This window comes from Carcharhinus amblyrhynchos, chromosome 5, assembly GCF_965287045.1.
Source record: "Carcharhinus amblyrhynchos chromosome 5, sCarAmb.v2.hapA, whole genome shotgun sequence".
Classification (NCBI taxonomy): domain Eukaryota; kingdom Metazoa; phylum Chordata; class Chondrichthyes; order Carcharhiniformes; family Carcharhinidae; genus Carcharhinus; species Carcharhinus amblyrhynchos.
The window spans coordinates 117,436,525-117,452,945 of record NC_137328.1 but is presented as its reverse complement, the minus strand read 5'-3'; the positions used below and the strand labels follow the sequence as shown (position 1 = coordinate 117,452,945).

Genomic DNA, 16,421 nt, shown 5'->3' with positions numbered 1-16,421 from the left:
AGGGGCAGAGGAAGAGACAGACTGAGGGGCAGAGGAAGAGACAGAGGGGCAGAGGAAGAGACAGAGGGGCAGAGGAAGAGACAGAGGAAGAGACAGACTGACAGAAAGAGGGGCAGAGGAAGAGACTGACTGACAGAAAGAGGGGCAGAGGAAGAGACTGACTGACAGAAAGAGGGGCAGAGGAAGAGACTGACTGACAGAAAGAGGGGCAGAGGAAGAGACTGACTGACAGAAAGAGGGGCAGAGGAAGAGACTGACTGACAGAAAGAGGGGCAGAGGAAGAGACAGACTGACAGAAAGAGGGGCAGAGGAAGAGACTGACTGACAGAAAGAGGGGCAGAGGAAGAGACTGACTGACAGAAAGAGGGGCAGAGGAAGAGACTGACTGACAGAAAGAGGGGCAGAGGAAGAGACTGACTGACAGAAAGAGGGGCAGAGGAAGAGACTGACTGACAGAAAGAGGGGCAGAGGAAGAGACTGACTGACAGAAAGAGGGGCAGAGGAAGAGACAGACAGAGGGGCAGAGGAAGAGACAGACAGAGGGGCAGAGGAAGAGACAGACAGAGGGGCAGAGGAAGAGACAGACTGACGGGCAGAGGAAGAGACAGACTGACGGGCAGAGGAAGAGACAGACTGACGGGCAGAGGAAGAGACAGACTGACGGGCAGAGGGGCAGAGGAAGAGACAGACTGACGGGCAGAGGGGCAGAGGAAGAGACAGACTGACGGGCAGAGGAAGAGACAGACTGACGGGCAGAGGAAGAGACAGACTGACGGGCAGAGGGGCAGAGGAAGAGACAGACTGACGGGCAGAGGAAGAGACAGACTGACGGGCAGAGGAAGAGACAGACTGACGGGCAGAGGGGCAGAGGAAGAGACAGACTGACGGGCAGAGGGGCAGAGGAAGAGACAGACTGACGGGCAGAGGGGCAGAGGAAGAGACAGACTGACGGGCAGAGGGGCAGAGGAAGAGACAGACTGACGGGCAGAGGGGCAGAGGAAGAGACAGACTGACGGGCAGAGGGGCAGAGGAAGAGACAGACTGACGGGCAGAGGGGCAGAGGAAGAGACAGACTGACGGGCAGAGGGGCAGAGGAAGAGACAGACTGACGGGCAGAGGGGCAGAGGAAGAGACAGACTGACGGGCAGAGGGGCAGAGGAAGAGACAGACTGACGGGCAGAGGGGCAGAGGAAGAGACAGACTGACGGGCAGAGGGGCAGAGGAAGAGACAGACTGACGGGCAGAGGGGCAGAGGAAGAGACAGACTGACGGGCAGAGGGGCAGAGGAAGAGACAGACTGACGGGCAGAGGGGCAGAGGAAGAGACAGACTGACGGGCAGAGGGGCAGAGGAAGAGACAGACTGACGGGCAGAGGGGCAGAGGAAGAGACAGACTGACGGGCAGAGGGGCAGAGGAAGAGACAGACTGACGGGCAGAGGGGCAGAGGAAGAGACAGACTGACGGGCAGAGGGGCAGAGGAAGAGACAGACTGACGGGCAGAGGGGCAGAGGAAGAGACAGACTGACGGGCAGAGGGGCAGAGGAAGAGACAGACTGACGGGCAGAGGGGCAGAGGAAGAGACAGACTGACGGGCAGAGGGGCAGAGGAAGAGACAGACTGACGGGCAGAGGGGCAGAGGAAGAGACAGACTGACAGGCAGAGGGGCAGAGGAAGAGACAGACTGACAGGCAGAGGGGCAGAGGAAGAGACAGACTGACAGGCAGAGGGGCAGAGGAAGAGACAGACTGACAGGCAGAGGGGCAGAGGAAGAGACAGACTGACAGGCAGAGGGGCAGAGGAAGAGACAGACTGACAGGCAGAGGGGCAGAGGAAGAGACAGACTGACAGGCAGAGGGGCAGAGGAAGAGACAGACTGACAGACAGAGGGGCAGAGGAAGAGACAGACTGACAGGCAGAGGGGCAGAGGAAGAGACAGACTGACAGGCAGAGGGGCAGAGGAAGAGACAGACTGACAGACAGACAGAAAGAGGGGCAGAGGAAGAGACTGACAGACACACAGAAAGAGGGGCAGAGGAAGAGAGGCAGAGGAAGAGAGGCATAAAGAAAGAGGCAGAGGAAGAGACAGAGGAAGGAAGGATAGAAGGGGCGGTGCACATGTTGCTGGAGAGCTGGAGGGGGCAGCAGTGCGTGAAAGCTGCTCTATGTAGGCAGACGATCAAAATCGAAAGAGGAGAGAGAAAGAAATCAGCCACGGGGAGAAGAAGAGTCTTTGTAAATTAAATTAATCATTGTTTTATTTTTGTAAACACCTTCCGGCTAGTTAGTGGCAGGCTGAAAATTCCATGTATTTTTGTTTAGGTCTTTTTTTTTGTATATCCTCCTCTGGTTGAAGGCAAACATTTAATCCCCAGTATATATATAGAGAGAGGGGGAAGGAAGAAAGAGAGAGAGAGAGAGCACATTTGGTAAAGTTGAAGTTGCCTCAGAGAGCAGACACTTGAGGGGAGAGCGTGAGAGAGACGGAGGGAGGGAGCCATGAGGGTGAAAGTGGGCTTCCTCTTACGGAGTTTGCTGATCATCGGGACTTTCCTGGCGCTGATGGGGCTCTGGTCCAGGCTGCTCGCCTCCCAGAGCGACGACAACAACCCGTTCGAGCGGCAGATGGTGAGTGCCTGTGGGCCGCGAGAGTGGGGGGGACAGAGGGAGAGAGACAACCTTCCCGAGGCTCGAGCCGGAGCCGTTACCGGCGGGGTTGCCATGGAGACGGGGTGGTGGGGGGGAATCGCTGCCAGGCTGCTCCCTCTCTCTGCAAGTCAGTCAGTGTCTTTTTATTTATCTATCTATCATGTCGCTGAACCTATTCCTACCTCCCCACCGGTCATTTCCCTTTGATGCATTTTCTTTCTTTCCTTTCGCCCTCCCCCCCCCCCCCCGCCCCACTTCCTTTTTCTAATTTTACGCATTTTTCACATTGGGTGCCAAAAAAAAATAACGGTTAAAAATGAGGCCAGACTGGAGCTGAGGCCTGACTCCAGGCCCCAAGATGTGTGGCTGAAAGGTGGGGAGGGTGGGGGGTTGGGGAAAGGAAGGAGTTCCCAGAGCTTTTTCCCTCCTGCTTCAGGTTGAGTGAGGAGGATGCTTCAGTTCAGTTCATTTGGTCAGTGTCACAAGTCGGCTTACCTTAACACCGCAAGGAAGTTGCTGTGAAAATTGCTGCCCCCCCGCGCCCCCCCCCCCCCCCACCCCACTCGCCACACTCCGGCGCCTGTTCGGGTACACGCTTGAGGGAGAATTTAGCATGGCCGATGCACGTCTTTCGGACTGTCGGAGGGTTGGAAGCTGGAGCACCCGGAGGAAACTCGCGCAGGCACGGGGAGAATGTGCAAACTCTGCGCAGACAGTGATCCAAGCTGGGAATCGAACCTGGGTCTCTGCCACTCCCGCCCTAAGTTCCTGGTTCACAATGCCGCATGCCTATGAATTGATGTCTCTTTGAAACCCTGTTCCATTGACTGCCCTACCACTGCTGTGTGGTGTCAGCACTTGTGTCCCTTTTTTCTAAAAAAAGAAAAAATGAAAAGGGGTTGATTCTAAAAGAATATTTTAAGTCCTCCCCCTCCCCCCCCCCCATCTTCTGCACGACTAATCTGCTCTTCAGAAGACAGTCATGCTGCCACTTATATTTTGCTATTTGATTGTTTCGGAGGACTTCACTGTGATAGACAGTAGAAGGCACTGCAATCTGTTGCATTCAATTAGATTATAACTCATTTACACAGCCTGTTTCCTAATCCACTACTTTGTGGTTGGCTGTATTTCTAAGCAAGCCAGGGTCTGTTGTTTTGCTTCATTTATTATTCTTCGCCTAAGAATTAATCTTAGGTCAACAAGTCACTTTTAGGCTGGTCAAATATAATTTGGGGATATCAAATGTCATCAAGGTTCCACGATCAGCAAGTGGAGAAACCCTTAGTTGGCGTACTTATTTTCTAATTATTTTATGGCGTGAATTGTAGGAGAAAAGGACTTGAAACATTGACTTGTTAATCATTTGCAGACCTGTGCAACACATCAGATGACGACTTGTGGTGTCAGATCTTTTAAATGCGCTTATTTTTGAATGATCTTGAAGTCAATTGTGTATTGTTAAATTTATAGTACTACAATGTATTCATTAAATAATGTAATCTATGCATAAAGAACAGAACTTTGGAGGCTGACACCTCCACTAACCAGTCCTTGAATTTTCCATCCTGCAACCCCCATTCCCTGTTTGAAGTATTGTATTAAAAGGGAAAATGATTTGGTATGGTGGTACATCCTGCAACAGTACTATGATTTTAGACACAAGGCTGTCTGTCAGAGCGTGAGGCTTTGCTTGAAGCCCTGGTGGTCAACATTTAAATGAGCACAATGATGGCTTGAGCAGGTAGATCGAGCAGAAAAGGCGATGTGAATATGCATGATGGTTATCTGAGCCATTAGACTGAAACCTAGCCTGAGTGATAGTGCAGTTGCCTCCGTGATATTGGCATTTATTTTATTGCAACAAACCATTTGTCCTCATTATAAATAACTCCATATACAGGAAACTATTTCAAGGCTGTAATGTAATTTTGGGCTTCAGTTGATGGATGTAAGTGACCTGGCTCTGCTGTAGTATAGATCATCTGCACCCGTTAGATGACAGTTTTATTCTTGCGTGCAAGTACTTGGTGCCAGTAATTTTCCATGTTTGTTTTTGGTACTGCCTTTCTGCTTGCCGTGAATGTATCTAGTGTAATTCTGTTTTTCCTTCTATGTGTATGTGGATTTCTGTATTCAGTTATGTAAACCTTTTCTACAGATCAAGCAATGGATTCAGACTGCTAGTTTTAATCATTGCACCTTGAATGGAAATTTTTTTCTTCCTATTCTCATAGTCTGAATTCATTTTCAGAAAGAAAGTCAGATTGATAGTGTTTCTTCTATATACTGGTTGGAAGCCTGACACCTTTTGTAATTTAATAAAAATGACTTTGTACCAGATCAGAAGAGTTAGTCCACATGAGGGAAATTTAGACACTAATATTTATGCATTAAAAAATAAAATAAAATTGGATTAAGTGGAATCGAAGGGGACAAAAACTGCTTATCTGCTTACTTGCCAGCTGTGAGAAAGATTTCTTTAAAGTATTCATTCTCTGGTTATGAGCATCACTAGCATGATTGGCATTTGTTGTCTTGAGAAAGCGTTGGTGATTAATCATCTTGAACTGCTGTACATGTGAATCTTTGTAGCCGTTTGAAACAACTGAAGTGAAAAGAAATTTTTTTTCTCTTTGAGTTGTGCAACTTTGGAACACTGCTCCAGGGGGTTGGCTGTAGGGCTATTGAATTTTCTTTTAAGGCAGATAGGTAGACTCTTGCTAGGTGAGGGAATCAAAGTTTATTGGGGCTAGATGTTAATGCAACACTCAACACAAGCAGATCAGCCATGATCTTATTGAATGGCAAAGCAAGCTCAAAGAGCTAAATGACCTACTTCTTCTCCAATTTCACATGTAACTCGGTGACTTCTTCGGCCACCTCAGAGGGGAGTCAACCATATTGGTGTGACTTAAGTCATATAGTCCAGATCAGTTTCCTTCATTCCTTAAGGGATATTAGTGAACCATTTGAACTTTTACAAAAATCTGACAACTTTCTGGTTACTGTCATTCATACTAACTTTTACCTAAAATTGTGTGAGAATGTGAGTTTGGTTTTTGAATAATTAGTCCACTAACAATCATTAAGCTACTGTATTCATTCTTCAATCTATAGAACAGACTAAATTGTGCAAATATCTTGTAACCAACCTCACTTCTGGCATTTTAACATCTTATTTTACATTGTAGTTGTCATTTTGAGTGCATTGTTTTGTGGGCTTTTTATAACCGATTTTTAGAAAGCCTTGTGCTGTAATGACATGGAATATCTAGCACATTCAATTGGCTGTGAAGCAAAGAAGGACGTGTCTTAAGTCTTTACCATCTAGATATTTAAAATGGAAAGTACGTACAATAAATAATCTGTTCCTAAAGTTAATGTAACTGCAAAATGTTTCAGTTATGTTTTAAGCTGGCTGAACAGCTGTAGAACATTCTTCTTCTGAGATATTTGTATCTACGTTACACAGTCTTGTGAGTCAAATGCTACATTGTATGTCAAATCTGCCCATAGCAGGGAAAGAAATAATATTTTTACTGATTCACTGAAGTAAAATTCAGGAAGGAGTCCATCAAGTCAAAAACTGAAATGTGCTAAACTGGTTCAAAGATTATTTCAGTTTGGTGGCTTTCATCTTGATTTCTGACTCAATTGTTGTATACACCTTTTTCAAAAGAGACAGAGCTTCACAAAATGTTTTGTGGCCAATGAATCATTCTTGAAGTGTGATCACTGTTTTGTAGGCAAATCATATACAGCGAGGCCACATTGAAATAAACAACCAGTTAATTTATTTTCGGCTGTGGTTGAAGGATAAATGTTGACTGGGACACCAGGAGAATTGCTCTGCTTTTCAAATAGTGGCATGGGATCATTTATCTCAGTTTAATTCTTTATTTGAAAGATGGCATCACCAGCATTGCAGCAGTCTCTCAATGAGTTATAGCTTATGATCGTGCGTTCTATGTGTATGAGATAATTCGTGGTGGGGAGGTTATCTGGAGGGCTATGATTTGTGTTATATGCCAAAGCAGTAAAGTTTACAGATAATGACCAAGTGGGGCCAAAAATGAAATATAATATTATTTTTAGTATTTTAGATAAGTTGAACTGTGGCATTAAAACTTCTGAATAAAGACGTTTTTAATTGTGTGGCACAGTGGTTAGCACTGCAGCCTCATGGCATCTGGGACACGGGTTTCATTCCAGCCTTAGGCTTGTACTCGTTAGAGTTTAGAAGAATGAGGGGAGATCTCATTGAGACGTATAAGATGATGAATGGGATGGATAGGATAGAGGTGGAGAGACTCTTCCCGCTCAAAAAAGACAGTAGGACTAGGGGGCACAGCCTCAAGATAAAGGGGAGGCGGTTTAGAACGGAGTTGAGGAGGAACTTCTTCACTCAAAGGGTGGTGAATCTCTGGAATTCTCTGCCCGTTGAAATGGTGGAGGCTGCCTCGCTAAATATTTTTAAGAAGCGGGTTGATGGGTTCTTGATAAGAGAGGGGATTAAGGGTTATGGGGAGAGGGCGGGAAAGTGGAACTGAGCCACAACAGATCAGCCATGATCTTATTGAATGGCGGGGCAGGCTCGAAGGGCTAGGTGGCCTACTCCTGCTCCTATTTCTTATGTTCTTATGTTCTTATGTTCTTAGGTGACTGTATGGAGTTTGCACGTTCTCCTCGTGTCTGTGTGGGTTTCCTCCCACAGTCCAAAGATGTGCAGGTTAGGTGAATTGGTCATGGTAAATGCACAGGATTATGGAGATGAAGTGGAGGGGAGGGGCTTGCTTGCTTGCTCTTTTGGGACATTTGGTGCAGACTTGTTGGGCTGAATTACCTCTTTTTGCACTGTAGCAGTTCTATGGATTACTTTTGTGTGTTGCTGAGGAGGTAAAAGGATTTCCATGTATAATTGTGTTGAAGACCCAATAGTAACTTGTAAAATTTTTAATTCTTCATTTGGATCATTGCCTCCCACTATGGAACTGACCTAATCATTACTGAACTTAAGCCTATCATTCAGTATTGAGAAGTGTTTGCAGTACATTGGACCACACAGTGTTTGGGAACCCAAGGACGTTTTTCCCCCATATCATGAATACTGTGAATTCTGCTGTATTTCACCCTGCCAAAAAAGTCTGAATAACTCAGTGCAGGATGTGAATTTTCCTCATTTGAGTTACACACCACCAGTAGAACTGACTGACTATGTATTCTTGAGAGGGGAGGAAAGGTGTGAGAATTTCAGTGAAAAGTAAGAGCAGAGTCATTTGATACACGTGGCTGAAGGAAGAATCAGCAACAACGGACGGCATTTCAGATGGGATAACTGCCATACACACCTCTCATTACAGCTGTAAAATTAAGTAAGCACAGGGTAGCTCTGGCAAAAATGTCAGAAATGTAAGACTGACACAGTAAAGGAACAGTAAACTTTTTGCCATTTTGCCGTTGTCCTTTTAAAATGGAAGAACAATTTATTGACATATGGGCATGTGATAACAAGTATTAAGTTCACAGAAGACTGGCAACTTAATGTCATTTAATAATATATTCTAAATTGAATGATTTATTAATCTGACAGCTTCATTGTCACTGTTACTAATAATTAACAAGCTGGATAATAAAAAAAGGGAAGCAGTGGTCAATACAGTATTTATTAATAATTAGCATTCTACTTAAAATACCATTGTCAAAGTTTATTGTTTAGAAGGTAAGGAGGCTCTAGTTTGAGAATTTAAGAAATTGTTTCTCTCAGCTGTGGAATAGGCTGCTTTCCAGCAGAAACTTGGACTACAATCAGGCCAAGCTCAAAAGTGTCCTACCAAGATACCATCAACACGCCTCCTATTCCACCACAGACCCAAACATCCTCAACCACTGCTACACAAATATCAAACATGTCTACCACTCTATCATCAGCCCACTCTTTGGCAAATCAGACCACAAGATTGTAGTCCTGCCCCCAGCTTGTAAGCAAAAACTAATACAGGAGACTCCATCAAAGAAAGTCATGCAATGTTGGTCTGAGGAATCAGATGATCTCCCACAGAACTGCTTAGAATCAGTATATTAAAAACTCTGCAACCATTCTGAACGAGTATGTCATTAGAGCAACTGACTTCATTAGTAAGTGTGCAGAAGACTGTGTACCAAATAAGCAAATCTGCGTGCTTCCCAACCGGAAGCCATAGATAAACAAGGATATCCACCGCTTGCTGAAGACCAGGCATTCAAATCAGGTGAACCTGACCTGTACAAGAAAGTCAGATATGATGGAAGAAGATCCATCAAAGATGCCAAAAGACAGTACCGGACCCCCATCGATCATGGTAAGGTCTGCAAGACGTAAGACAGGCTACAAAATGAAGGCATGTAAAATCGCCAGCATAAATGCACTCCTTGATGAACTCCATACATCCTATGCCTGTTCCGAGCAAGAGGTCAGCGAGAGCACCCTCCTCATCCTGGAAACCTCAGACAAATCTGCATCTGAGATCACCATTGCAGACGTCAGAGCAGCCTTCTCAAAGGTCAACCCACGGAAAGCAACTGGCCCAGCAACTACGCAGATGAGCACTCAGATTCTGCACGGACCAGCTAACGGGATGGTCAACCATCTTCAAGCTCTCTTTAAAACATGAGGTCCCGATCTGTTTCAAGAAAAAGAATATCATCCCGCTATCAAAGAAAAGCCAGGCAACGTGCCTTAATGACTATCATCCGGTGGCTCTAATATCCACCATTATGAAGTGCTTCTAAAGGTTAGTCATGGCAGGAATCAATTTCAACCTCCCAGATTGCCTGGACCCCCGACAGTTTGCCTACATCCACAGCAGATGCCATCTCCCTGGCCCTGTACTCAATCCTGGGACACCTAGATAATAAAGACACCTATGTAAGACTCCTTATCAATTACAGCACAGCCTTCAACATCATTATTCCTAGGAAATTCATCTCCAAACTCCAAGGTGTGGGGCTCGATTCCTCCCTCTGTGAATGGATCTTGAACTTCCTAATCCACAGACTGCAATCAGTCAGGACAGGCAACAACACCTCCACGATCATCCTTAATACCAGTGTCCCACAAGGCTTTGTCCTCAGCCTCTTCCCTGCACTCCTTTATACACCTATGACTGTGTGGCCAAACTCGCCTCCAACTTGATTTTCATGTTTGCTGATGACATCACTGTAGTGGGTTGGATATCAAACAATGATGAAATGGAGTACAGGAAAGAGAGAGAGAATCTGGTGAACTGGTGTGACAACAATTTCTCCCTCAATGTCAAGAAAACAAAGGAGATAGTCATTGACTTCAGAAAGCGTAGTGGAGGACATGGCTCTGTCTACATCAATGGGGATGAAGTAGAAATGGTTGACATGGTGGACATTTTTAGGTGTCCACATCACCTACTTTCTCAGAAGACTAAGGAAATTTAGCATGTTTGCTACGACTCTCACTCAATTTTACAGATGCACCATAGAAAGCATTCTTTCTGGCTGTATCACAGCTTGGTATGGCTCCTGCTGTAACCAATACAGCAAGAAACTACATAGGATTGTGAACGAAGCCCAATTCATCACGCAAACCAGTCTTCCATCCATTGACACTGTCTACACTTCCCCGCTGCCTCGGAAAAGCAGCCAACATAATTAAGGATCCTGCACACTCCAGACATACTCTCTTCCATCACCTTCCGTCAGGAAAAAGGTACAAAAGTCTGAGGACATGTACCAACCAACTCTAGAGCAGCTTCTTCCCTGCTGCCATCAGAAGTGTGAATGGACCTACCTTGCACTCAGTTGATCATTCTCTACACCTTAGCTATGACTGTAACACTACATTGTGGACTTTCTTCTTTCCTTCTCTATGTATGATGTGTTTTGTCTGTGTAATGCGCAAGAAATAATGCTTTTCTTTGTATACTGATACATGTGACAGTAATAAATCTGATTAAAATCAAATAATTTATTCATCCATTTGCCTATACCATTTATGGTTGTTTCACAGGGGAGTCTGGATTATCACCATTTCGTTGTACTTCCCAGTCTCTCTATCAGGTTGAATCAGGTCTATTAGCAGCCTGTGTAATATATTCTGACTCTGACTCCAGCCACACAGACCACCTCCTTGACATTGTCCACATTAGTCCTTCTTTAAAGCAAAAGTAAGTTTATTAGTCACAAGTAGGCTTACGTTCACATTGCAATGAAGTTACTATGTCGGCTGCAGACAATCCATGTTGTTTTTCACTTCCAAACTATACTAACGATGTATTGGTCTCACGTGCTCCACTCTTTATAAGTTACATGCATGCAAAGTTCTGCTGCATGTATTCTAGCCCACATCATGCCCTGCTCATCTATAACTCTAGTCTTTTTACATAAGAATGTAGAAATTTGGAGCAGGAATAGGCCATTTGGTCCCTCAAGCCTCCTCAATAAGATCATGACTGATCTCATTTGGGCCTCAACTTCACATTCTTGCCTACCCACAATAACCTTTGATTCCCTTATTAGACTATGTAATCTGTGTGACACTGCCTTAAAAATATACAATGAACCTGCCTCCACTACTCTAGGAAAGGGAGTTCCCCAGACTCTCAACCCTCTTGAGGGGAAAAAAAGTTCTTCTAATCTCCGTCTAAACGGCAGACTCCTTATTTTTAAACTATGTTCCCTCGTTCTGATGTCTACCACAAGGGGAAACTCTCTTTCAGCATCTGCTCAGCCAGGATCCCTCAGGATCTTTATATTTCTGTTTCAATAAGGTCATCAATCATTGTTCTAAACTCCAGTGGATACAGGCCCAGCCTGTTTAACCATTCCTTGTAAGGCAACATCACCCTCTCCCATCACCATCCTATCCCAGGTATCAGTCAAGTGAACCTTCTCTGAATTGCATGTAACTTTTTTGTATCCTTCCTTAAGTAAGGAAGCTCTATGTGGTACTCTAGATGTGGTTTCACCAACACCATATGCAACTGCAGTAAATTTCCCAATTTTGATATTCCATTCCCCTTGCAATAGACAACAACATTCCATTTGCCTTCCTAACCATTTGTTGTACCTGCATACCAACGTTTTGTAATTCATATACCCGAACACCCAGATCCATAATTCCCCAAAAGTGGTGTCACCGGTAGATAGGGTCGTAAAGAGTGCTTTTGGAACATTGGCCTTTATAAATCAAAGTATTGAGTATAAGAGTTGGAATGTTATGGTGAAGTTATATAAGACATTGGTGAGGCCTAATTTAGAGTATTGTATGCAGTTTTGGTCACCAAAATTACAGGAAGGATATTAATAAGGTTGTAAGAGTGCAGAGAAGGTGTACAAGGATGTTGCCAGGACTTGAGAAACTGAGTTACAGAGAAAGTCCTGAATAGGTTAGGACTTTATTCCCTGGAAAGTAGAAGAATGAGGGGAGATTTGATAAAGGTGAATAAAATTATGATGGGTATAGGTGGAGAGAATGCAAGCAGGCTTTTTCCACTGAGGCTCGGGGAGAAAAAAATTAGAGGGCATGGGTTAAGGGTGAAGGGGGAAAAGTTTTTAAAGGGAATATTGGGGGAGGGTTCTTCACTCAGAGTGGTGGGAGTGGAATGAACTGCAAGATAAAGTGGTAAATGCGGGCTCACTTTTAAGAAAAACTTGGACAGGTATGTGGATGAGAGGGGTGTGGAGGGATATGGTCCAGGTGCAGGTCAGTGGGACTAGGCAGAAAAATGGTTCGGCGTAGCCAAGAAGGGTCAAAGGGCCTGTTTCTGCGCTGTAGTGTTCTATTGTTCTATCCCTCAATACTGCAATCTCTCTATTTAAATAACATGCTGCTTTTCTATTCTTCCTGCCAAAATGGACAAGCTCACATTTTATTGTGTTATATTCCATCTGCCAAATTTTGGCCCAGACACTTACCGGATCTATAGGTGGGACAAGATCTCACACACACGATTAATGAGCAAAATTAAAGTTTATGGTATTGGAGGTAATGTATTGACATGGATAGAAAACTGGTTGGCAGACAGGAAACAGGGAATAAGTGGATCCTTTTCAGAGTGGCAGACAGTGACTAGTGGGGTACTTCAGTGCTGGGACCCCAGCTATTCACAATATACATTAATGATTTGGATGAAGGAATTGATTGCAATGTCTCCAAATTTGTAGACGACACTAAGCTGCGTGGCAATGTGCGATGCGAGGAAGATGTTAAGAGGCTGCAGGGTGACTTGGACAGGCTGGCTAAGTGTGTAAATACTTGACAAATGCAATATAATGTGGACAAATGTAAAGTTATCAACCTTGGTGGCAAAAATAGGAAGAAAGATTATTATCTGAATGGGGGCAGATTAGGAAAAGGGGAAGTGCAACGTGACCTGAGTGTCTTGGTGGAACAGTCGCTGAAAGTTAGCATGCAGATACAGTAGGCAGTGAGGAAAGCTAATGGCCTGCTGGCCTTCATAGCAAGAGGATTTGATATAGAAGTAAGGATGTCTTGCTGCAGTTATACAGGGCTTGGTGAGGCCACACCTTGTGCACTGTGTGCAGTTTTGGTCTCCTGGTTTGAGGAAGGACATCCTTGCTATAGCGGGAGTCCAGCAAAGGTTCACCAAACTGATTCCCAGATGGCAGGACTGACATATGAAGAAAGACTGGACAACTGGGCTTGTACTCACTGGAATTTGGAAGAATGAGAAGGGATCTCACAGAAACATATAAAATCCTGATGGAACTGGACAGGTTGGATGCCAGAAGAATGTTCCCAATTTTGGGGAAGTGCACAACTAGGGATCACAGTCTAAGAATAAGGGGTAAGCCATTCAGGACTGAGATGAGGAAGAACGTCTTCATTCAGAGAGTTGTAACCTTGTGGATTCTCTATCACAGAAAGCAGCTGCGGCCAGCAGCTTTCTGTGATAGATGGAGAGAAAGTGGGAGAGATATACTGAAAGTGCATGATCATATTGAAGAGTGGTGCAGGCTCAAAGAGCTGAATGGCCTACTCCTGCACCTATTTTCTATATTTCTATGTTTCTATCTCTTTGCAAGCTCCTTATGTCCTCTTCACTGTTTACCTGTTGTTGTGTCTTCAGCAAATTTAGCAATCATACATTTGGTTCCTTCATCCAAGTGATTGACATGAATTGTAAGTAGTTGAGGGCCCAGTACTGATCCCTGAGGCACTCTGCTTGTCATATCTTGCTAACCTGAAAATTATCAATTTATGTCTGTTGTCAGTTAACCAATCCTCGACCCATGCTGAAATGTTATGAAGTGCTTCGAAAGATTATTTATGGCATGAATCAGTTCCGGCCTCCTGGACTGCCTGGATCCACTACCACCTTACACACCTCTGACTGTGTGGCCAAATTCCCCTCCAACTTAATTTTCAAGTTTGCTGACAACACCACCGCAGTGGATCGGATCTCCAAACAATGACGAGATGGACTACAGGAAAGAGATAGAGAATCTGAACTGGTACAGTGACGATAATTGCTCCCTCAACGTCAACAAAATGGAGGAGATTGTCATTGACTTCAGGAAGCGTAGTGGAGAACATGCACCTGTCTAGATCAACGTGGATGAAGTAGAAATGGTCGAGAGCTTCAAATTTTTAGGTGTCCAGATCAGCAACAACTTGTCCTGGCTCCCCCATGCTAACACTATAGTTAAAAAAGCCCACCAATGCTTTTACAGTCTTGGAAGACTAAGAAAATTTTGGCATGTCAGCTATAACACTCCAACTTTTACAGATGCACCACAGCTTAATATGACTCCTGCTCTGCCTAAGACCGCAAAGAGCTACAAAAAGTTGTGAATATAGTCCAATCTATCACGCAAACCAACCTCCCATCCACTGACTCTGTCTACACTTCCTACTGCCTCGGCAAAGCAGCCAGCATAATTAAGAACCACACACCCCAGACGTTCTGTCTTCCACCTTCTTCCATTGGGAAAAAGATACAAAAGTCTGAGGTCATTTACCAACTGACTCGAGAGCAGCTTCTTCCCTACTGCTGTCAGACTTTTGAATGGATTTACTTTGTGTTAAGTTGATCTTTCTCTACACCCTAGCTATGACTGTAACACTACATTTTGCACTCTGTTGTTTCCTTCTCTAGGAGTGGTATGCTTTGTCTGTATGGCGTGCAAGAAGCAATACTTTTCGCTGTGTAATACATGCGACAATAATTAATCAAATCAAAATGTTACCTGCTACACTGTGAGCTCTTATTATTTTACATGTGATGTGGCACCTTATCAAATCTAAGTACAGCACATCCACAGGTTCCCTTTGTCCATGTGGGCCTCCATTGGCTCCTGATTCTCCAGTTCTCAAATTCAAAATTGTTATCCTTATGTCACTTTGAAGAGCTGCCATGTTTCGAAGATATTAAAACAAGTCTCTATCTGCATTCAGGTGGATATTAAAGGTCCCATAGCACTGTTCGAACAAGAGTAGGGAAGACCTGTTTCTCAATATCTTAGCCAACATTTATTCCTAAACCTAGCTGGAGAATCTAGAATCTACGGTCATAGCATAAGGCTGAAGTGTTGTTGGCCATCTGGGATCGAGCAAAGGAGTTATTCCTTTACACAGAAGATTGTGAACCTTTGGAACTCTATATCCTGGAGGGCTATGGATGTTCAGTCAATGAATTTATTCCAGACAGTGATTTTTTTTTTTGCGGATGGGGGTGGTGTTAAGTGAATCAAAGGAGGAAGTGGAATTGATTCATAAGTTCAACAGTGATCTTATTTAATAGTGGAGCAGGTTTGAGGGAGCATGTGGTCTACGCTAGCTCTTATTTTGTAACCAAAATAGATGATCTAGTAATTTATTTCATTGCTCTTAGTGAGATCTTTACTGTGCAAAAATTGACTACATTGAAACAGTGTTTGCTTATTAAAAATGCTTATTTAACCCAAGCACTTTGGGACAGCCTAAGATTGTGAAAAAGTGCTGTAGGAAAGCAAGTTCCTTCTTTCTTTGAAAATCATTTACGATTAATCTTTAGGAAGCACTCTTAGTATTTCCTTGGTTTGGTGTCCGTTTTTGACTGATTACACAACTAGTAAGCACTGTGTGATATTTTTCCACATGAATTGATTGGTTCTTAAGTGGTCACCCCACAATTTGGGGAGCCTAATTTCATTGGGTCAATCACTGCAAGAATTGTTTCTGAGTGATCTTTGATAAATCTTCTACATATACATTGAAGTAATTATGTATTTAAGCCTTGATGTCCTAGCTCATCTTTGTCCTTCAGAACTTTTTCTCCTGAAAATACATTGAATTTACTGCAGCAAATTGAATTTGCTACTTGTTTACCAATTCCACCAACCCTTGCCTGGCTGAAATGTTATTTGACACACCAGCTACTTTTGTCTTCAGCATTTTCAATATCATGCTCTTTCCATCCGTCTAAATAAGATGTAGAACTTTACATAAAAGTAGACCTTGAAACACTAGCTGGGATGGATCTCTTCTCGCTCCATGCTGCTGTTTCTTTTCACTGCTTATTCAAGTTGCTGATGTCAGTTCAGCAACCTGAAATATTAACCCTTTCTCTCTCCACCGATGCTGCCTGACCTGCTGAGTATTTCCAACAATTTACTGTTTAGTTTTCAGATTTCCGGTATCCATCTTATTTTCTTTTGTTCTCTTTCTGTCATGAGTGGTGCTAGAATTCGTAATTAAAGGAATCATATACCAGAGCACACTTTTAATTGAAAAAATATGCAGCCAAGGGATAGGAAAACAG

General features: G+C 44.0%; 1 protein-coding gene across 3 annotated transcripts in view; it reads left to right on the top strand.

The window, feature by feature from the left end:
• Window positions 1-2,109: 2,109 nt before the first annotated feature.
• Window positions 2,110-16,421, top strand: part of galnt7 (UDP-N-acetyl-alpha-D-galactosamine: polypeptide N-acetylgalactosaminyltransferase 7) — a 126,947-nt gene continuing 112,635 nt past the window's right edge. Inside the window, exon 1 of one of the 3 annotated variants that reach the window (XM_080189467.1) lies at window positions 2,110-2,625. In XM_080189467.1, coding sequence (XP_080045593.1) covers window positions 2,497-2,625 — 129 coding nt within the window. In that variant the 5' untranslated portion in view covers window positions 2,110-2,496. The remainder of the gene's footprint in view (window positions 2,626-16,421) is intronic. The other 2 variants (XM_080189466.1, XM_080189465.1) reach the window with 2 other exon arrangements.